The sequence below is a fragment of the Agelaius phoeniceus genome, chromosome 8 (genome assembly GCF_051311805.1).
Source record: "Agelaius phoeniceus isolate bAgePho1 chromosome 8, bAgePho1.hap1, whole genome shotgun sequence".
In the NCBI taxonomy this organism is placed as follows: Eukaryota; Metazoa; Chordata; class Aves; order Passeriformes; family Icteridae; genus Agelaius; species Agelaius phoeniceus.
In genome coordinates this window covers 30,640,683-30,663,218 of record NC_135272.1, presented here as the reverse complement: position 1 = coordinate 30,663,218, position 22,536 = coordinate 30,640,683, and the positions used below count along the sequence as shown (strand labels likewise).

Sequence of the window (22,536 nt, the reverse complement as noted above, 5' to 3'; positions counted from 1 at the left end):
GGGTATTATTATTTGGGTATTGTTTTCCTGGGAACTCAGAGATCTGGTGTCTGTGAAACACACAGGTTCCACCCACTGATGGAGTGGGAAGGTCACCTGTGCTGGCACATCCAGATCCTCAGCTGCTTTCCAAACCCTTATTGGTGTCCCCTTGGCAGATCTCACATTCTTTGTCATTTAAACAAAGAAACTAGCAACATCCCAAAGTAGGATATCAATCAAGTCTTCCATCTGAGAAGTCCAATGAATAATGATGTGTTAGAGAATTTGGAAGTAGTTTGGATGTTATGTTTTGATCTTTTCTTTTGGAAGAAATCCTTACATGCAGAAGCTCCAGCACAGAACTTTTCCTTTTATCTCTGAAAGGCTGAGATTGTTCTTTAAGGAAAAGACAAGTTCATGCAGCCATTCCTAGTCTTTCACAGGGTGGAGGCCCTTTCATTTCCATTCTTTTTCTCCTTTTTCCTTTTCTGTTATACACACACATACACAAACTCAGGAGTACATCATGAGCCAAGCTGTATTTTCTGTTTATTGCAACCAGGTTAATAACAGTAATGGTGCGAGGAGAAAATGAAGTGTTATGTAAAATCCTGCATTGCAGATTTTGGTGCTGATGCAAAGAGCTCAATAAAGTGTAACACTTTAATCATGGAGATAAAAATCACACAGCAGCTTCACAGTCTTCCAAGATGCAGAGCCTTAAGACAAAATAGAAGCAAGAGAGAAAGAGAAACTGACAATATTATTGAGTCCCAGAAAACTTAGGCAAGAAAAAAAAGCCCACTTTTTTTTGATGCTTTGATTCAGTCTTTGTATTCACAAGAAAAAAAAACTGGAAAATGTGTGCATATTAATTTTCTGGTATTAGAGAATAAAATGCCACAGCTTTATACACAACCCAGTGTCATTTACTGGAACCTGGAGAGCCCTTGAAAACAAAGCAAAAAATGGCCTCACCAGAAGAAAAAAAGACAAAAAGAAAACAAAACAAAACCAAAAAAACCCCAAACAAGACAACAAAAAACAAAATAAACAAAACTGAAAAAAAAAAGAAACAGCACTGTATATTGGTTTTTCCAGGTAGGTGAGCAGCCCAGCACAGTTTTAGCTATGGTGGTTTGAGTATGAATTCATCATGTTGGCACACAAGAGGAATCAGGCTTGAATGGTGCTTTGCTTCTCTTCACTGGTACTGTCCTTTGTGTCTCTGCTTGCCAGCTGCAGATTAAGACTGTAATGTTGTCAAATTACTGCACATAAAGCTGTAGATTCTTGGCTTGTGGGGTTATTTTGGGGTGGGTGGAGGAAAAGGAAGAGTTATGTGACGAAGATCTCTCCTGTGCAGGGAAATTTGTGGATGTAAAGACAGACTCTGCTAAAAAGTTAGGATGGTACTAATGACTGTGTACCTTCAGCCTGGATCACTTTCCATGAGGGACCTGACGGCAGTTGTGTGCTGAGCTTATTCTTCTTTGAATAATATTTCTAAAAGTCCTTTTCTCCACAAATTGGTTATTGAAAAGAATACAAAAATTTTTTGCTGAAACAACTACAAGAAATTCAGGAATACCTGGATTAAATAAAAGTGCTTCAGGTAACTCAGAGAAGTGTCACATAGACCCAGTGGCCACCCAGCCAGCCCAGAAGATGCTTCTTCAGACCAGAGAAGCCATTCTAGAGATGTTAGGTATTCAGCATGAGATGTAACTCTGCTTTAGTTGGTGTCTGGCCCTTTGAGGAGCAGAGCAGCTCCTGTCCAGCCCTCAGCAGGATAATCAGGAGGAAAGGGTCAGCATTTTCCCTTTATTGGCCCTGTTGTGTCCCAAAGCTCACACTCTGCAGCCAGTTAGCCCTGCCTGTTTCAATACATTGCACAGCTCTTCCCTTGGGTAAGATTCAAGGTTAATTCAAGGCCATGCTAATTCTTGCTAGGGCTTGAAGGTAACCCAGAAGTTCTTTCATGTTTCCACCTGCTGTGATAACCATGTGCCAAATGTGGGACCACTGATGGAAAAACTCCTGCAGAGGCAGAGTCAGGAGAATGTTTTAGTGGCCTTTGGTATCTGATAAACTCTGTCATCACTGCTTACCTATGATATGCCCATCATAAAGAGTGCCTCATTACATGGCTGGCTTTGGCCAGAGAACATGAAAGCTGACATTTTATATTACTTTATATCCTCTTGACCAGCTGAGTTCACTTGTGTGGAATTAACAGATGTCAGATTTGGATGTTGTGGGCATGGATGGCACAAGAAATGTGTAAATAAACCAACCTTTGTGTAGTGTTGTTAGAACAGGTCATGGTAGGAAATGGCAATGAACGAGAATATCACGGGATCCAATGAAACATTTTCAGGACAACTCAGGGTTGAATCAAGCTGATAATATCACTTGGAGGCTGAAATCTTATCCTGAGGGTTGCCTGAAGTAAAAGCCTCCTGGTTTTTGGCTGTGAAAATTCTGTGTCCAGAAACAGCACTGCAGCAGCTGCAGTGATGGCAGAGTGATCTCAGCACTACCTTAAAGCTCTGCTTCATATTTGGGGGAAAGGAACCACAGGTATGGACACAGCTGTGCAGAGGTGTGCTTGGGAAAGGAGTCATTGCTCATCTATTTCTGAGGCAGACTCCTCAGACTGTTTGGATTAGTACCACATGGATACCAGTCAAGTCAGTGCTCCAGATACAACCAAATACTCCCAGATGCTCCTGGTTGTTTGAGGAGAAAACCAGGAGAGACATTCTTCATATATTGTGATGTCTGTCCTGCTGGCTCAGTTAAAATCCTTTTAATCTCAGGATAAGACTTAAATTCAGAATCAATTGATTAACTATATTCTATTTTCTTGTATTTTTTTTTTCTTAATGGTTTTAAGTTGGGAACTGCTAGAAAATCTGGCAGCATTTGTTGCTTAAACAATGGATTCTTTTGCGGTTTGTGAGAGTGGCAGAAAGGAAAACTCTCCAGAGACAGAGGGACCAATGAGATGATGGATGAACAACAGAATACATGTCCCAGAAGGAATGTGATTGGGATAGCTTCTGGTCCTGGGAGTCTAGAAACACTGTTTGCAACTTTTTTAAAAGAGTGAGTCAGTAATTTCCTACTGCTGGGTAAGAAGTGATAGTGCATTTGCCTCCCAGGCATTTAGATTTTGTGTCTGTGCCTTTTCCAAACAGTTACTATTCCTGGGGGTTTTGTGTTTTTGTGGGCTTTTTTGGTTGTTTTTTTGTTGGTTGGTTGGTGGGGTTTTTTTTTTGTTGGTTTTTTTTTTTGTTGTTGTTGTTTTGTTTAGTTTGGTTTGGTTTTTTTTTTGGTGGAGGGAGTTTGGTTTTGGGGTTTTTTTTTGGCAGGGCAGATGGAGATGGTTTGGGGCGATTTTTGGTTTGTTGGTGGGGGTTTTATTAATGCATTTCACTCAGTATAAGAAATGAGAAACTGTTAAAAGCATTTAAAATCAGACCCCACAAAGGGCTGGCTGGATCTGTGGTTAACCCTTGTTTTAAAAAACGTGAAGTTACCATTTGGCTTGTGTGTCCTTTTAACACTGTGGATCAGCTCTATGTTAGCAAAAGGCAGAGAGGAGAAATGCAGCCCAGAATTGAATGAGCTGCTACTGCACCTTCCCATGGGGCTAAGATGGAATTATCTGAGCACGTTGCTTGCACTTGTACCTGTTTGATAGACTCCCTGCTTAAAATCAGTAATTATTTTCCTGGCCAGGAAGTAAACAAGAAAAAGGAAAAAAGGAAAGAAAAAAAGAAAAATTAAAGGAAGGTAATTGGTAGTAAGCTTTAAGGGTCAGCACAGTATTTGCATCCACTTTGATATTTTACAATGGCTTTAATGCCATGCAATCATGGACTTGTTTTAAGTCTTCTCATTTTCTCTTACAAGCAGACCACCTCACATTTTAAACATCTGCAGTAGTTCTGGCAATGAAACCAGGGCTATTGTAGCACTGCAATCTCTGAAATTGCAGCGATTTTCGCTTGGATAGTGATCCACTGTACATCTGGAAATGTAGGTGTTGCTGTACAGGACATAATTTCCCCCTTGGGAACAGGACACAATGGGATCACAGCTTCTCCTGGTCTCAGCTGTTGAGCAAATCTGTGTCAGGCCTAGTAGCCAGTGCTCTTTTCCCCTTGATCAGCTGGGCTTTGGTCTTTTGCTGAGTTGAACATTGTTCACTAAATGAATAGCTCTCAGAATGCAAAGTTCACCTGTTATCCGTCCATTTAGGAAAATTGAGAGTTTTTAATCTTTTGTACTCTGCATTCAAGAGATGAGAGAGAGGAAAAAAAACCCAGCTAAATGTCTCCATTTAAATGTAAATTTTGACTTTTCAAGTCTGACAAAATAGGGTGTTTGTTTTTATAAACAATATATATATATAAATAAAAGCCATGGAATTGAAAGAACAAAACCCTGCTCTTGTTGATATTTTTCCCACAGAATAATCTTTGCTCTCATCATGCTACATACTACTTCTTTTTTTGTTGTTTCTCTTTGCTTTAAAACTAATTTTGCTGTGAGAACAAGAACAGAAGATCATTAGGAGGAAATACTCTGGCACTGGCTTGTGCAGAAAAAACATGCCATCTGCCTAATGTGCTTCATCTTGTGTCAGTCTAAGATGTGTTGTTTGGGTTTAACATGCCAGTCACTAGCCTAGAAAGAGAGCAGGCAGCAGCTCTGCCACATATTCCAGCCAGGGCTCCAGATCCTTCCTGCTTTTCAGGGACATGGGGATATATCCCTACGATATAGGCCACAAAAATTTGGGCAGAAGATTCATCACCCACCATGTCCTCACATGAGGGTCCAAGGGGCATTTGTGCAAAGTACAGGAGTAGTTTGGGTTGTGTTTTTCAGCCTTCATGTGAAAAATACATATATCACAGAAAAATACTCATATCACTGTCCAAGAGGCAAAAGCAAAGACCCAGCCTCAAAGTGGGGTTTTTTGGGGGTCTGGCTGGTGCACCATCAGTGGCCAGGTTCAGGTATAGGGTAGATAACACCTCCTTTAGCAGATGTTTCCTCTTCCAGTGACAGCAATCCTTTCTGATAGATGGATGGTGCATGTCTCAGCTGGGTGAATGTAGCTGGTCATATTTTGTTACACAGTGTGTAATAAAGACTTTAGCTTATTTTTTTATTAAGAAAAGACATTGGCAGACAGCTTTAAATGTCTGCCTAAGGACAAAATGAACTGAGTTTTGTAGATAGCTGTTTTTTTCTCCTTAATAAATAAATAAATGGAAAGATTTTTATGTTGATAATAAAAATAACTAATGCAGAGCTTCTTCCACTAGTGCCTGGAGACATGGACAGATGTGGGATTTTGAAGGGATAAAGAATTGAAATCTGTTGGCAGGTAGTTGCTATAAAAATGCCTATCCTTCCTGCTTCTTATTACAGACCAATATTCAGCAAATGAAGAGTCTCTGTGAAATTTAATGATGACAGGATCAGGTTCCAACCATCAGAGATAGCAGCAACCTCCTTCCTTCTGAGAAATCCAAAGTTAAAGTACAGCTCTGGACTTTCTGCAGCTCTCAGTGTGGTGTGTGGGAGTGTGGAGGGGAGGAAACTGTCGGGGAAACTATGGAAAAACACAGCAAGTTCACCAAAAGTTTGCTTTGCCCACGAGTTGTCTGCCAAAGTTTTGTGCAAGACTTTGCTGCTTGGAGTGGAGTTGGTTTCTGCCTTGCTGTGTGGTCTGTGGTTGGAATAGGAGAGCAAACCTTGTTTTCTCACTTTTATCCTCCTGGTTCTCCTCTCCAGTCCACTGCAGAGGGAGTGAGTGGCTCTGTGGGGTTTATCTGCCTGAGAGGGTTAAATCACAATATTTTTGTTCACCATGCTCAACCTGAAAACCACCAGGGATGATGCAAAGTTTAAGAGAGCAAGGATTAAATGTTGGTCTGATTTATTTACATTTCAGAGAAAATTGCTTTGTAGTCCATTACAGGCAGCTGTAACAGATACAGAGGAGGAGGATGAAAACAAGTTCAAAATATTTGTACTTAAAGATGCATTTTTACTCACTGGCATCCTTATAAAGTTGAATATATAGATATATAGAGGAAAAAACATGCAGAAACTGCCTAAATCTCTAAGTCAACCATTGATCTTGTGGGTCAGCTGCTGCTGTCTAGGGTGGGAAATATTCTTCTTAGTCCTCCCAATCCTTTGTTAGGTATGCCCTGGTGGGTCCTCTTGAGATTGCCACTTATTTTCTAGAGCACTGTGCTGAATCTTGAGTCCCCTCATCTTCTGCAAGAACTGAATATTCTTTCTGTTTGAAATAATAAAAAATAGTAGTCCCCAGGATGTGCTTGCAGGGGAGACATTGTCTTTGAGATGTTGTGACTTTATTTATAGTCACAGTCCTGCTGTTTGGTCTGACAGGAGGAGCACAAGGTGGCATTATTGCCTGCAGTAACACCACAGAAACACAGAATGCTTTGGGTTGAAAGGAACCTTAAAAATCACCTTGTTCCTGTACCCTGCCATGGGCAGGGACACCTTCCACTGCACCAGGTTGCTCAGGGCCCCTTCCAGCCTGGTCTTGGACACTCCCAGGGATGGGGCATCCACAGCATCTCTGGGCAACCTGTGCCAGGGCCTCACTACCCTAACAGTAAATAATTTTTATCCGGTATCTAATCAAAACCCAATTATCTGGTATCTAATCAAAACCTGCCCTCTAAGTCTGAGCCATTCTCCCTTGTCCCTGCACTACATGTCCTTGTCAAAAGTCCCTCTGCAGCTTTTTTGTCACCCTAGGGAGGTACTGGAAGGTGCTCTAAGTCCTCTCTGCAGGAGGACTTATACTTCCCTGGAGAAGAACTTTCCTTCTCCAGGCTGAGCAACCCCAGCTCTCTCAGCCTGTCTTCATGAGAGCTACTCCATCTCTCTGAGCATCTTCATGGTCTCCTCTGGACCTGCTACAGCAGTTCCGTGTCATTTTTATTCTGGGGGCCCCAGAACTGTACAGAGCACTCCAGGTGAGGTGTCAAGAGCAGGGTACAGGGGAAGAACCACCTCCCTTGACTGCTGGCCTGATGCAGCCCAGAACACCTCTTGGCCAAGTAGGAATAGGGGAATTTTGGAGAAAAAAGTTTCATATACAACTGATTCTGACAAAATGCCCTGGGAAAGGCATGATATGTTGTGCTTTCAGTTGTAGTGGCAGGCCCTTCCAAAATGTGCATTACATTTTAGCTTTTATAGCACTGTGCAGACCATAAATACTGCTAGATGTAAAGCTCAGAGAAAACATCCCACAGTTTGGTACAAAATGTTATGCTCAGCTGTCTCTGAGTAGGACAAAGCCAAGAAAACCTGTTCTTCCCATTGTGGATGAATCATGGGTGAGCATGACAGCACTAGGGTCAGTTCTGTTTGGTATTTGCATGCTGTCCCTCCCCTCAGCATTTATGTCTGCTGTAGAGTCCCTAATCTCTTTTGGTGTCCTTGTGTTCCTGTTTATCAGCTTTCACTTTTATCTCTTCCTCGATGTGCTGGCTGCTCACCCTGAGCATGAGGAGGGAGCAGAAAGGCTCAGCCTGCAAGGGAGCAGAGTCAGAATAATCACCATGGACAGCTCCTGCCTGTGGCCAGGCTGGGCCAGGAGGGCGAGCAGAAAGAGCTGGTTTGGCTTTCAGCTGCCAGTGCCCTGGTAAAGCATGTGCACAACGCCCATGCACAGCCCTCCTGTCTTCTCAAGCAAATGGAGGCCCACCCAACCTCTGAATGACACAGGCAGTGCTGTTTCCTCCCATCTGGCTGAGCAGGTTTGCAGTTCCCATCCAGGTATGGCTTTTTGCTTTGTATTCCACACAAATCTATGTAAAATAAAAGCAACCCTTACAGATCCTCTAAAAAGTCCAACTAATCCAGTTTCCTGGATAGGTGGGAAAATCTGGGGGCCTCTAAAATATTTTCCATCTGTAAAATGGACCTTTACCTTTGATGTCTACTTATAGTTGTCATTGTTTTAGGGTTTGTCGAGCTGAAAGCTTTACATAGATCAGGATCTAGCTTAGAGTCATTTGTCTAATCTCGTTTTAGAGACTTAGTTTAAACTAAATGTAAATGTATGTGTAGAAATGCACATACTTTTCACCACCAATCAACACTTTACATTTTTAAGAACTACAGAAGTCTCATTCTGCAGCATAAATTAAGGTGTAATTGGAAAATAAGAACAGTGATGCTGCATCAAACCCAAGGTCTATTTGGCTCAGAATTTTATTGCAGATACTAAGGGGTAAACTAAAAAGAGAGCAAGGCTACTGATAATGTGTAATTTGGGATTTAATGTTCAAGGAGTTGTCTTCACTGCTTGGAGTGTAATAACATAATTTTTCTTTGAATTTATCTAATTGATCTTTCTGTTCACCTGTGTTTTGGCCAAAATCTGGTGGCAGTGAGTGCTGCAGTACAAGCTAATTTAAAAAACACTTCATTTTGTTTGCCTTTGGTCTTCTGCCTGATGACTTTATATTCTGCCAGCTGCTACTTATTTAGTAAGAAATAGTGAATAATGATATATATTATTTGAGAGACTATAGAGAAACTGGTAGTTAAAGAGCTTGATTTGCCTACACACAATTTGTCCAACTGCAAGAGTTCCTAGGAAATTAGGGGACAGGGAGCCATAACTCCTAGCCATTGTTTTTAGTCTACTATTCTTTGCCTTTGTAATTAGAGGAGAAGCAGGCAATGTCTTTGGGCCTTATTTATGTACTTGTAAAGTCTGTGCTCCTTGGTTCGAGGGTTCTGCAGAGGTATAATTAAAAGTTAGTGGTAAAACACAAAGCTATTAATACTGCTATGAAGTGAATAGTTGAACAGGAATTCTTGACCTTAATATAGTTTCAGGCGTATAAGCAGCAATTAATGATGCCTGAAGATATTAAATGGCTTGTGTATTGTCACACAGCAAGCAAGTTGCTGTCTAAGGAACAGCACCAAGGCATGCTAAAACCTTCAGCACAGCCACTGGGAGCATTTCAGCTGGGAGAACCTTCACAACCAGACCAGAGCTAAATTTAATTATCCAGTGAAAACATGGTCATTTAGATATTTCTGTTTCATAACCTAATTTTCTTGCTTTAATTATAAGAGAATAAGTAACAGTTACTGCCTCATCTTCTCTCTGCCTTTTCTTTACTCTCTCTTTCCCTCTTGCTTGCTTTCTTTTATTCTCTCTTTTATTCTCTTTTATAGTAGGATTTCTTCCCTCTTCTAAAAAGCTCTTGATTCTTTTGCCACTTGTCTTTTCTGAAGAGCCCTTTTTCTGTAGAGCCAATGCTGTTCAGTAGCAGAGGAGTGAGCAAGGTAGAATTTCTAAAGCATTTTCTGATTGTTCTGTTTCTAATTCTAATTTCTAAATTGTTCTGTGGGTCATCTGCTGGTGACACACAAGTGGGCAGAGATGGGCAGAGCCCAGTAAAACCAGCAAAATTTGGGGTGAGGTAATGCCCCAAGACCCTGTTCAGTCCCACTGCTTTTTTTTTTTTCTAATAATTCAGGCAAGGATTAATAATTCAGAAATTGTGAAGGTCAAAAAACAATGGTGCTGAGTGTATGTGCACATTTGCTTCATATGAGAGAGAGAGGAAGGAGGAGACAGAGCAAGCACTGTCCTTCTTCAGACTCACAATTCTAGTTTTGGCTTGAGGTCAGACCCTAAATCCATAAGAGTACATTTTCTGGTCATAATCATTTAGGGTAAAAATTATACAAGAATTGTCCATACAGCCGAGCCAAAAGTCTTGCCTAAACTTGATCTGGGTCTTAACACTGTCTCTTTGGAGCCTCTCTAATTTAATATGCATTTGAACAGCAGTGGCTTCTTGATAGAGCCTTTCACCTCCAGGTCACCCTTTCAAATCCAATTCAGGCCTGTCATGACCAAATGTTGCTGCCATCTGACGGCTCTTGTGTGTCCTGTGTGAATTGCTGGCTGCAGTCCAGGGGCTGGTGGACAGGTGCCTGAATGCAAAACCTGCCAGAGCTGACATTAACTGGACGTCTCTGCAGAGGGGTCAGAGCGAACCGGCCCCGCAGAGGAATTAACACTTCACTTGCACACACTGTGATGCTTTATATCTTCAAAGTGCTTTCCAAACGTCAGCTAATCCTCAGGAGGTGTTGTTATCTGCACTGGCAGGTGAGAGAAGCGAGCAGATAACAAGCCAGGATGAGAATATGCATGTTGCTGACCTCCCACTCTGAGGCCAGCACTCTGAGTTTAGCTCCTTTTGGGGCGACTGATGGGCACACCAGAGTAGGGTTCAGGTTCCTGCTCTTCTGTGGATAAAAGCATCCCTTACTTTTTCAGGCAGGCAGGAAAGCAGTACTGATGGGCTTCCATCCTTTTGCTGAACCATAGACAAACAGAAGTCTCTTCTCCATCCACTTTGAGCCTCTAGGGAGTCATGCCAGGTAACCCCTACCATCAAGAGGTATCATTATTTATCATTATTTGCCACGAAACAGGGTTGGTAAATAGTAACTTATGAATAGCAATTGGGTTGGAGTGGTTCATTCTGAGAGAAAACAGCTCCTGGAATGTCATTGAAATGTTCTGAAAAAAATGCTTGAAGTGTTATGAAGAGTTGCTGGAAGGTCATGCAGAGTTAGTGGCACATCAGTGTTGGCAAGCTGCTTCTGCAGGGACACTTTAAAAGACATTGTCAGACTCTAAAGGTGTCTACAGAAAAAGCAAAATTGTCTTTTGTGCTTCACACCAGTGAGAACAAGAGTGGTTCTAAACTGGCATGTTCCTTTCTCTGGAAGCAAGATGAGGAAACCATTTTTTCTTAAGGTTGTTAAAAATAGCAACTCCCTTTCCAACTATTAATTTCTTGTGTAAATAATTGCTGTTGTTGCCATGGTGTTTACAGAGGTGAATGAGCAGGTGGTCCGTGAGATGATGAATGGAAGGAGAAAGATGTTGTCCCTATGGTTACAAAAGGGGAGTGGTATAAATCTGAAATAGTGCCTCTGATAAGGTGTGGCTTGCATTGTCTGAAAAAACTGAGAATGATTCCATAGGACTAACTTGTCAAAGGTCAGCAGAGGATATATAAAGGATAGCAGAGGAAAATGTGGAAGAATTTAATGCTTTTTTGGGGTGGGAGGGGAAATATGGGGAGAAGGTAGAGCTAAGAAAAGTAATTTGGTTAAAATCCATCTTACCAGGCATCCAAATGCAGGCATTTCAAGCTTGAAAATGTGTGTACCATATCCAAGCAGTTTGAACCCCACCTCATGCTCCCTTGGAAAGCCAGAAGGAGACAAGTGTCACACATCTCCAAGGAGCAATTCAAAGCACTGGGCACGATTCAGTTGGGCTGAAAGGGGAAGAAATGCTGCTTTGTAGCTGAATGTGGACTGCTGGCCATGTGATGCTGAATGCTCAGTTTTCCTTCATTTTCCTTAGGAGCATGCTTGTTTTCTGGTGTCACCACTGTAAGCATTCCCAAAATAGCTAATCCTGAGGTAACAATGTGCTTATGTCAAAAGGGATGTCTTAGAGACACATGCAAAATTTTCTTTTAAAGGGATTCTTTTGAGGAATTTTGCTTTGGAGAGATACCTGAGGCAGCATCAAAGGAGCTATTCTGCTGGGAATTTCTGAATGAAAAGGGTCAAACTCCATCTGCTGAGCCAGCTGTTGAATGTCCATTTACTCCAAACAGTGGTTTAGTAGCAAGAGCACAAATTCTGCCTGGAGGCTGCTCCCTTCTTTCCAACAAATGACGGTCCATGGTTTTAGTAGCTTGTATAAAACATTGCAAGGAGTTTATCCCATCCCCTATATGAAATATTGGAGTGGAGAAGGATTTTGGATGCCTCTCTAAACCAATTGCTATGCCCAAGAATTAATAAAATCCATATTGAAGTGACAGCTGGTGGACAGGGCTGGCTTCTTCCTGCATCACTTGTCTCTCTAGTGGCTCATGTTCTGGGCTCAATGCACATTTATCCTTTTATTACAGCATTTACTGGCTTCTATTTATTTATTTATTAAACCTCTGTTTTCTTAAGACTCATAATTGCACTCTTCAAAGTCTAAGTTTGGTCACATCAGCACTGGATATTAACATAGTTCTTTCCTTTCACTCTTTAATTACTGACCTTCCAAAAGGCATTCAGTGAAGGAAATAAAAATGCAGACAAGTGAGGATACATTTTCTCAAAACTTTCTGTGCCATCATGAACTAGCTTCTCTACTACTTTAACTATTTCCTCTCTTGACAATGCGAGTTCTTTTTCTTAATTCATGATTTCTTTCATTTTCACCACCCTCTAATTTATATGTACATTTCTGAAGCTGACAGAATCTTCAGACTGACTCAGCAGGAAAATGCATGTCACAACAGTAGGGATTCAAATGAACTTTGGAGCAGAAATTCGTTTGCTTGTTTATTTATGCTAGGTTTATATGGTAAGTGGCAAGAAGAGATAAAAACCATTCTTTTAAAGGGAGAGAATCTTTTCTTTCCAAAGAAGTGGGGTTCAGTCATGGTCTCTGTCAGTCTAGTAAGTGATTTCTCTTTTGAGACTCAGAGAAAAGAAAAACCAAGTCTGCCTTTGTTTTCTGGAGCTCTGTAACCTGGGTCATCCAGGTAATTACAGCTTTACTTAAGAAACAGTGTGAGAGAGGAAAACTCTGCCATTGCTTGTAAGCACAAAGAAAAGACACTTGAGAGAATTAAATTGCATGATGACTTTTACAAGGCATCTGAATCATTTTGCATTCTACCTCTAAAGCAGAAAATGATGAGTTTAATATCATATTGTAGGATGTAACTGGTAAGTCTCTCAGAAGGCAGCTGTGGTATCCAGAGCCATTTGAGCCTAGTTATTCATTATTTTCTGCATAAAGAAAATGTGAATGTGAGACTTTGAACCATGTCTGAATTTATTCCCCCTCTCACTTGCAGGTGCTGCAGCAAGAGAAGCCCTGATGGGGTGGGTTGTGGTGTGTGGATATTGGCAGGTACCCCTGGGGTATGGCAGCAGAGAGCAGTGGGTTAAGCGTGTTTGCATGTGCTCATGTAAATGCAAACATGTATTTATTTACTTCATTCTCCCACTAAAGTTCTCCTATCTCCAAGAGCAACAATTCAGGAGGTCACCTCTCTGCTGACTTTGCTGAAATTGCCATCAGTAGGTGACATTATATATTCCATAAAATGTTAATTCTGTGATCCTACCTGAATTGCTGGAGATTAGTAATTATGTCAAAATCTTCCAGAGAACCTCAACTGAAATATAAAACTTTATTCCCCTGCCTAAATTTGCTGTGTGGCAGTGGGGGAAACAGTTCCTACATGTAAAGCACCTATGAATATCTATGACTCTGAAGAGGAAGAAGAAATATCATTGTTGTTCAGGAGCATAGCACAATTCTTGTGAAGCTTTAGTGCCAAAAAATTGTCTGCTGCTTGGTTTACCACTTGAGGCATGAGGTGGCAAACTTTTAATGTCCCAGTGGCTGTTATTGTCCATTTTAAGGCTGCAATAACTTTGTGTCTGGGAATAAAAGGACTTTTTCCATTAGAAACTCATGTGTTATACCAACAATGCACTGAATTATTTTGCTCTGTAATGGAGAATGCTGAACATGTTTCCCTTTGATAAAGTAATGAATGTGAGGAGGAGAAATGTGAACCACTGAAATGCTGTTCTGCTCACACACAGCAGTGTCTGGAAGTAGTACATCTAACTGGCAATTACTCTAGCAATGTTTAAAAACATGCTGAATAGGATGGGCAGTTGCAAGTTTGGACTAAATTTAGCGCACAGGATTATGTGAAATAGAGATTTCTATATGTTCAGTTGGAGGCTAAGGAACAAAGACCAGAAAAAAAACTCCAGTTGAATGGTCATTGTGGGATAACCTAAGAAATTACTTTTTAATTAACTTGAAATGGATGACTTGAAAAATGTTTTTGAACCCTTGTTTGGGTGATGAGCTACCTGTTTAATGGCACAGCTTCCAAATAAGGGATCTGGAAGCTTAAACTGTAGGTGAAGGGGACATCTGTGAAGGACACCGTTCCCTCACAAATAACCATTGCAACCAGATTATTTGAAAATGGTTTTGGTGAACAAAAAAGATCTTCAAGGAAATTTCAGCACACCAGGAGACTTTCTAATATTCTCTGTGACATTTCTACCAACAATTTTTTTGAGTGAAGGTCCTGGGAGAGTTTAGAAAATACTCCAGTGATACTGTGTTAGACTGGATAACTTGATAATTGAATACTAAGCTGAGGCTCAAGTCATGTTCTGCAGGTGAATTTCTTGCTGGATAGCCTGTGGAAAATTATCTTAGTAATCTGTGCCTCTGCATCTCTGTTTGTGGCCACCTTCTTTTGGAAACAACTTGAAAACTGTGAATGAATAAGTACACCATGACATACCACAAATCCTGCAGTTTACACCAGTAATTTTATTTCTCTTAACTCACAAATTATTCTAGTCTATTGTTATATTTCTCACTGTGCTTCTCGATTATTTTATGTTAGTAACTATGTTCCTATAAAGAATTCTGTCTGGTTGTTCTAGAATGAGTATGACTTAGGTCACTGACTTCTGTGTGAAGGACATTCATGCTTTACAAATACCCAGTTTAACTAGATTATCTGCTCACTTCATCAAATCACTGTTTTGAGACTCTACAAGATGTTCTGTTTTATGGTGATATGCCAGTGTGCATCTGATCTCATCAAATTCTGTTTGTGATGGGGAAATTATCTCATGAAAATAGTATTACTTAATCTTGGTTTTTAATTTCTGTATGCTTGGAGAGGAAGAAAATCCTGTGTGGTGTTTCATCCTGTCAATGCTAATCTTTCTGCTCAGTGCTGTATCTCCAAATAGCAGATGTGTGCTTTATTGCAGGGCTGGTCCTCTATAGCACAGCAGAATGTTTTGGCAGGAGCAAACAATTTATTGTATTAGAGTCAAACACAAGCAAATGTTCCCTTTCCTATGAAGCATGGTCAGATACTGATATTGCATTAGCTAACATTTTGATATAGCAGAGGCTTAATAAGATGCATTATTACTCTCTCTAGGTTGTTTAATTAAACCAAACAGTTGCTGTGTATTATACACTGGTTTTCTGCCAGGGGGAAAGTAAATCTGTATTATATTAGTGTCACATACCAAATGATGCTCTCCCCCCATCAGAGGCTCTAGAAGAGCTGGCACTGCTGTCACATGAACGGCCCAACCCAACCTGCCTTCCTGTCACACTGGGGTGTCCCAAAGCTCAGTGTTCTCCAGCAAACTTGGTGTGCAGGAGAGACCTGGGGCTGCAGAGCTCCCTGATGTATTTCAGTACAGGGAGAAGCTTCATGAGCACCATGCTGCCAGCAGAGCTCTTCTCCATTCCTTTGTTGAGGCAGGGACATGTGAGATCTGGGCATCAGGACAGCCCCAGTGGCCCCATGCTGGCCAGGTGACAGGGATGGGCTTTTGTTCAGGTCCAGAAGTTGTAAGAATTTGGGGAATCGTGGTTATTCAGTGGCATCTACTCTGGTATCACTCTTTAGTGCTGGACAGTGCTGCTGATGGCACTGTATGGAGGGATCCAGGTGAACATTCCCTCTTTCCCACTGGTGCCATGGGAAGGGTGTGGGCAGAGCAGGCACTTCTGTGCTATAGGGTCCTGCTGTCTTCTTTTAAAGCAAGAATTGGTGCAGAATCCTGCACAAGCAGAGGGGTATTCCAGGCAATTGCTTTGGAGAGTTTTTCTGTTGAGTTACTGCTAGAAAGGAGAGGAAGACAAAATATTTGCAGTATTTTCTCCTTATACACAAGAACTAAACTGCACAGGAAATACTGGAGTCTTTTTTACACAATTTTGAGCCTGTTTCACCTGGCAGAAGGGAACATCTGCGTAATTCAATGCAGAACTGTGCAGAGATGGCAAAGCTATGCCCAAGTAATGGTGCTCTAGAACTGGAAGGTGCATATTTTTATCACTGGCAGTAAGCCCTGTATCACAATGAATTATGGTTTTTTGCACAATGTCCTGTGCAGAATGTTCCAATACCCTCAAAAAAGGTAAAGAAATGTCTGTCATGGTCCCTTGTTGTATTTCACATGCCCCCACAGAGAGGCAGGAAGGGTGTGTGCATCACAATGAGATCTTCAGTGTGGCTCCCTGCTGCTGGCACCATGGATGGGCTCAAGAATGGCAGAACTGGATTTATGGGAGGCTTCACCTGCATAACTCAGTTATGATTTATCTCGTGCTGAATGTTTTGCTGTTGTTGTTTTCCCTCAACAGAAGATTAACCTGGAGTTCTATATCGACATCCATGCCCACTCCACCATGATGAATGGCTTCATGTATGGGAACATCTTTGAGGATGAGGAAAGATTTCAGAGACAGGCTGTTTTTCCCAAGCTACTCTGTCAGAATGCTGAAGACTTTTCTTATGTAAGTCAGTGTTTCTTAATTATCTTTTCCTAGTTTTTCTTTTTTTTTTTTTTTGGCCTTTATGATAAATCTCTGGCTTTATTTGATTGAGTGAATTTTATTTCAGTATGAATAAAATCCTACTTAAAATTTTTATTATTAGCTACCATCTTCCCTCTTAAACTGACTTTATCCAGCAGTGGTAGGTTGTGATCTTATATATGTCATCAGACACATGAACAAAAGCAGGTCTCTCATCTTCTGTTTAATAACCTTTGGTTCTGAATTACTGGCACACCATGTCAGATCTTTTTTCTTTTGATCAAATGGGTCAACTTTATTGTTCCAATGCTTATATTAATTTGTCAAAGATTTTACTTGTATACTCTAAATAATAATATGCTAGCAAATAGAAATAAAATTACGTAGCTTGAAAGAAAAGGTTAGATAACATCTGTTGAAAGTTGTGGCAAAGGGAATGTATAATTTTGAAATTCTATGATATTACCATAGAAAACTGTTCTGCAAGAGGATTTTCAATTGCCCAATACTTACAGCTTGGAGAGTGGGAAAGGGGAAGTTGGGTTCAAGGAACAGCTTGTTCTTACCCTCAGTGATTGAATTTCTGGTGTGCACCTGGTTGTTTCAAAAACACATTAGGGGTAAGGGGCATTCACAGATCATAGCAATGAAAACCTGCAGTTGATAGGAGTTTAGAGATTCTGTGCTCAAGTGTGGGATTTCTCTCTGCTACTGTGGGAGATTAAGTGTTCCTCTTAGCACAAGCCTTGCTTGACAAAGGGAAAATCCTTGAGAAGATGATGCAGGAAATAGAAGCCAATAGCTAAATAAACAGCACAGTCTCTCCCTTTTGACTCTCGAGCAGAGTTCCACCCAGGTGCTACTGGCACTGGGTGCATTGAGGCTGGAAGCTCTTCCCCTGCCATCCCTCCAGGCCATTCTTCCCAGGGCAGCTGAGCAGACAGAAGTGTTGGAAAAAGGGACAGCCATGAAGTGTCTGGCATGTGTGAAGTGAAAACGTGTCCCCAAGTAGGAAGGTCTGTTTTCTTGTTTCCAGCCTCCAGCCATGTGGGTTATGTGACTCGTTGAAAATATCAGGTGAAGAGAGGAAAGGAATCCAAAATGGGGGGGGAAAATGTGCTGAAGGTTTAAAAGGGTGTATGTAAATATGCCCTACTGCCTGCTCAAAGGGAAGGGGGGAAGTGCATCGTTAACATTACCAGGCTGGTGTTTGAAAGTGTGGGAATGGACCACTGTTGTTACTAATGAATTTTCCAAAGCTTCAGGAGGTCTCATTTACATTGTATGCTGCTGTGGCCATTTGTTGGGATTATAATACTTCAACAGCAGCACTTCAAGTGAAAACTGGCGGCTGCATGAAGTGTTGTCCATAATTGACTAGCTCCATGTCTTCACACAGCACAGAGACAATGTTCCATTATGTTATCCATTGACAGTATCATTGAAAAGATTACTCTCCTTAAAGCATCTGTCAACCTTGATTGATTTACAAGGGACAAAGCGCTGAAAAGGTTTGAAGTGCGGGTACAATTTTTGCCACCGTTTAGCATACATAATGGTTCTCCTTTGATGTCAAAAGCTCATCTTCTATTAATAATGCAGAGGGCTTTTGAATGCAGGCTACTTGTATGGAGTTCCACACTAATAACCTACTTGCTGTGAAATGGGATTCACTTTGGAGAAGCAGTCATTTGGGTTTTACATGTTCGGAATGAATCCCAACTCAAAGGGATTTCTTTCAGCGCTCTGCGTGATTGCAGCTGAGCCCGGCATGGGTTAGGGAAGGCAGGCAAATCCTCCTCTGCTCTTCCAGCCAAGAATCTGGCAGGAATCACACAGCCAGATGCAAAGGAGCATGAACAACAAGGCTGAGATGATGCGATCAAATGCCTTGTACCGTTTCGTCTGGCAACCTTCTATTAATATACTTTAGAGTGCATTTCATGCCTGGGCTGCTTTCTTCACCTGTCATTTCCAATAGGCCTTTTTATTGAAATGACAGTATCCAAGGGAGGTTGGTGATTAAAGTAGGGGATGGATAGGGGATTTGTACCCACATGCCTGTTATAGGACCAAAGGACAGTCACCCAGTGCCTCTGTGCCCTGTCTGTTGGGCAGAACTCATGACCCCACAGCTCTCTGGAAGGCTGACTGTGGTTCAGAGGCATAAGTTGGGAAAGGGACCAGAAATTCCTCATTTGTACATGACTTCAGAAAAAAGAGGCCTTCCTTTGGTTTAGCTGTCAGCATGAGAAAAGGAAAGTGGAAGAAGAGCTAGGATGTTTTGCTCCCAAATAAATACGTGAGACATTCTTGTGCAGCTGCCTGGGCAAAAGGGACAAAATCTGTAAGGAAAACATTTTATATTTTCAATGTTTAAGAAGGATATTTTTAAACGCTGCAGAGTAAATGTAATCCATATGAAAGCTCTAACAGTGAAAGCTGGCATGCTCTTTTGAAAGGCTGACTCACTGTGTTTCAGGAGCAGTTGTTGACACCATGTCTGAGTGCATTACACATCAGCCATGGCTTGGAGTAGTTGCAGTTTTTGTAGGGATGTTCTTCATTTGACCTTTCTTGTTTGGGAGAGTGGATTAGTCATAAGGACCAGACATGAGCATTTGAGCATTTCAAGAACCTGCTAGTCTTAGAGGTGGCTAAGTTTGACCCCTGTGACAGTATGAGGGGAGACCATCTGTTCTCTCTGGTTCGTTTAAAAGAAACAACTGCAGCCATTCTTGGGTGGCTTTATCACTTTGCAAAGATTGCTTTTCTTTTCAGTTAAAGGATAAAGACCAGCAAGAGGTATTTGGCCTGATCCAGTCTGTTTGGTTTCTTTTTTTTTTTTTCCTTTAGACTGTGAACTGGTGGCACTTGGGATACGTTTGAGTTCTCATTTAATTTTCTTGTATTCAGCCTCACAGCAGAGAACCTTCCTTATAAACACTGCTTGACCTTTATGTGCTAGGGTTAGCCAAAGACCCTGACAAAAACTTGGTGTCCCATTATGCTGAGTAACTGCTGAGGAAGTTAGGCACAACCCTAAAAGCTTCCAACCATTCTGAGAAAGAGATAACAAGTGGGTGAGAAATAATTTTCTTGAAGAAATTGGAGAATAAAACTTGGATGTCCCAAGTGCCAGTCTTGTTTCTTTGTCAGCAGTTCCCTGTTTTATATCATGCTCACAATCAAGAGTGAAGTCTCTAGACAGCAACCCACCAAGTTTCCTTTAGGGAAGCGTGTTGCTAGCTCCAATGCCATAACACTGTCACCTAAAACATATTTTAGAGACTATCATTGTCTCAGCAATATGAGAAGATGCAGATATGGAATGATTTGCACTAGTACTTTCCGTGGTGGTGTTTTGTTCAGTTGTTTTTGGTTTTTTCTAGTTTGGATTTCAACCACAGAGCAACGAAGAAAAACATTTTGATCTCTTTATATCTTCTGCTGACTTTCTTTGATCCACAAACTCCAGGTCTGCTGTTCTCATATTCACAGCATCTCCCCATCCAAGCTTTCTTAGGGAACATGTGTTTGTTCCAGCAAACCTCCTCCATTCTACCTATGGCAGCCTCTCTGGGCTGTTATGATTTACCCTGGCTGGACACCTCCCTCTGAAGGCAATGGTGGTGCAAGTGCTTGAGGCAGTAATATGAACACTGAATTATCAAATCCCTATAATCTGTTCTGAAATAACAAGAACCCCAGCTTGTATATGGCTCAGCAAGGAAGAGGAAGCAGTAGAAAAGTTGCCTGGAATTTATCCTGAAGTAAAATCCATACTCACTTGCATCACCACCTCCTAAGAGACTCTCTGCTGTTTTAGTAAAAAAAAAAAGACTCTTCTCCCAGAAAGGCAAAAGCTGCTGTGTTCAGGTAGGTTTTGTTAACAACATGCAAGCTTAACAGATCTACTCAGAAATCTCTTAAAACCTGAGCACAACAAATGATCCTGCCTCCTTTTTTTGTCTTGTACCAAGGCATATCCAGGAAGACAAATACAGCTATTATATGCTTTAGCACCCCTCTGGGATGCATTTCTGCTTGCTGCTTCTTGGACGTGTTGCTCCATAAATTTATTTATTTATTTATTTATTTATTTATTTATTTATTTATTTATTCTGGGGGCTGGGTGAGCCAAGACAGGAAATGTGTTTCTGGTGTAAAGTCTGTCCTTCTCAGTGTTACAGGCTTTGGTCTCACAAGGACTCTGCCTTTTGGAGAGCCTCAGTGAAATAAAACTGTTCCATTATGTTGTGCTGCACCAGTTCACCCCTCCTTGTACACAGAGGATTGAATTTGTATTGAAAAGAAAAGGAGGGTGGGGGAAGTGTTGGAACAAATGGATTTTCTTTCAGTACCTCCTTGACTTGTTGTTTGTGCGTATAGGAGTCGACAGCCCCTTCTCCATCCCCACACAGGTAGAAATTTAGAATGTACACAGAAGAAACAAGTTTTCATAGCAATTTTATGGTTTATTTTCAAAGACCAACATTACTCTTACCTAATGTCAACCTGCTGGGAGCAGGTGACAGCCTCCCAGAGTAGCAGCAATGAAAGGAGCTGCTGTGGGTTCTCCTGCAAGCTGCCCCTCGTGCAGAGCACCACAAATTCCCTCAGATGGGACAAACTGTGCTGTGAAGGAGGGACAGGAAGGTAGTTAAGAACTGGACACCCATCCCCCTGACAGGATATCTTTTTGGGTATTATCTTCTTAACCACATGGTATTTTAATGTATGTAGAATACACCTCTAGCTCAGAGAACTGTCCTGGACCAGTGAGAGAGCCAAGAAGGAGTGTGAGCAATGAGCTGCACTGGGTTGCTCTGGGAGCAGCATCCTGTCCCACCTTAGGAAGGTTGTGGTCCCCTGATTTAGGCCTGCAAGTGAGGAGAGCTCTGCCATGGAGAAAAACACTTTTTCTGCAAACTACTCAAAGCAACTGGGTGCATGATGGCTGCATTTTCCTTTTTGCTTCTCATTGTCCTAGTTTTCTGTCATTTGTATAAATGATTATGAAAGCACTCCCAGGAGACCACGCTCATGCTCATAAAAGTATTGTAAAGGGAAGCATTGCAGGCTATTGCTAGAGGCTATTTTATTGTATATTTTGAGGAAATGTCTCGTTTTCTACTGACAAATGGAGAAAGTGAGAACTCCAGAGACTTGAGTTATTTTCTAAACAGTGTGATTATTCTGTAGAGCTTAGCCTAGGAAATGCCACCATTGGCATGTTTGGGGGAGGAGGTGCTCTGAGAAGCAGAGGCTGCTGATAGTAAAAAAAAAAAACCACAGGGGGAAAAGCAGGCCTTTCCTTCATTATTAACCTGACACATTTTCAGATCCCCTATTTGTGTGCATCACTGGTCACAGCTTGGGAGGGCTCTTAAAAGGGAGAGAAGTTCCAGCCTGACTCTGGGTAATGGGTGACAGGGTAATGTTTGAGTATGTGACATTGTCACTTGTGGTTAAGTGAACTTGAGGTGATGGGGAGATGCACGCTCACTAAAGGAGGAGCAGAGAGGACCTGAGGAAGGATGTTTTGGGACATACACTCTGGGGGTGTGTGTGTTCAGGATGGCAGATCCAGCTACAAGGAACCCTGAGGTTTGCTTTGGGGATGGGATGGAATGTGCTTCCTCCTCTTGTTCTTTCCAGGTAGGCTGTGATGGGCTGCCCATCTCTGTAGGAAAACCCTTGCCTGGCTCTGTGGAGGTCTCAGGCCATCTCCACCCTGCAGGTGTTGTTTAAGGAGCTGTCCCTCAGGAGAGCTGCTGGTGTGATTTGGATTCCATCGTGTTAGCTGCTGTGCTGAACCCAGCAGACTCAATAAACAACTTCAGATCTGTAGCTGGGAGTACAACCAGTTTAGGGCCACGTGGGGAAGGATTCTGGGGAATGGGAAATGCAGGCCCAAAACCCCTGCACTGCTGCTGGTTCAAGGTGCAGAGCACAGGTATTAATGAGCAGTAAAAAGTGCAGCTATTGTACTTCTCACAGGTGAACAGCTGAAACCC

General features: G+C 41.7%; 1 protein-coding gene across 3 annotated transcripts in view; it reads left to right on the top strand.

Annotated features, from left to right (window-relative positions):
- The window catches only part of LOC129124075 (BEN domain-containing protein 5), an 883,204-nt gene that overhangs the window by 774,652 nt on the left and 86,016 nt on the right, over positions 1 to 22,536 (top strand). For all 3 annotated transcript variants that reach the window (XM_054638799.2, XM_077182498.1, XM_077182497.1), the window contains one exon: positions 16,343 to 16,495. In XM_054638799.2, coding sequence (XP_054494774.2) covers positions 16,343 to 16,495 — 153 coding nt within the window. The remainder of the gene's footprint in view (positions 1 to 16,342; positions 16,496 to 22,536) is intronic.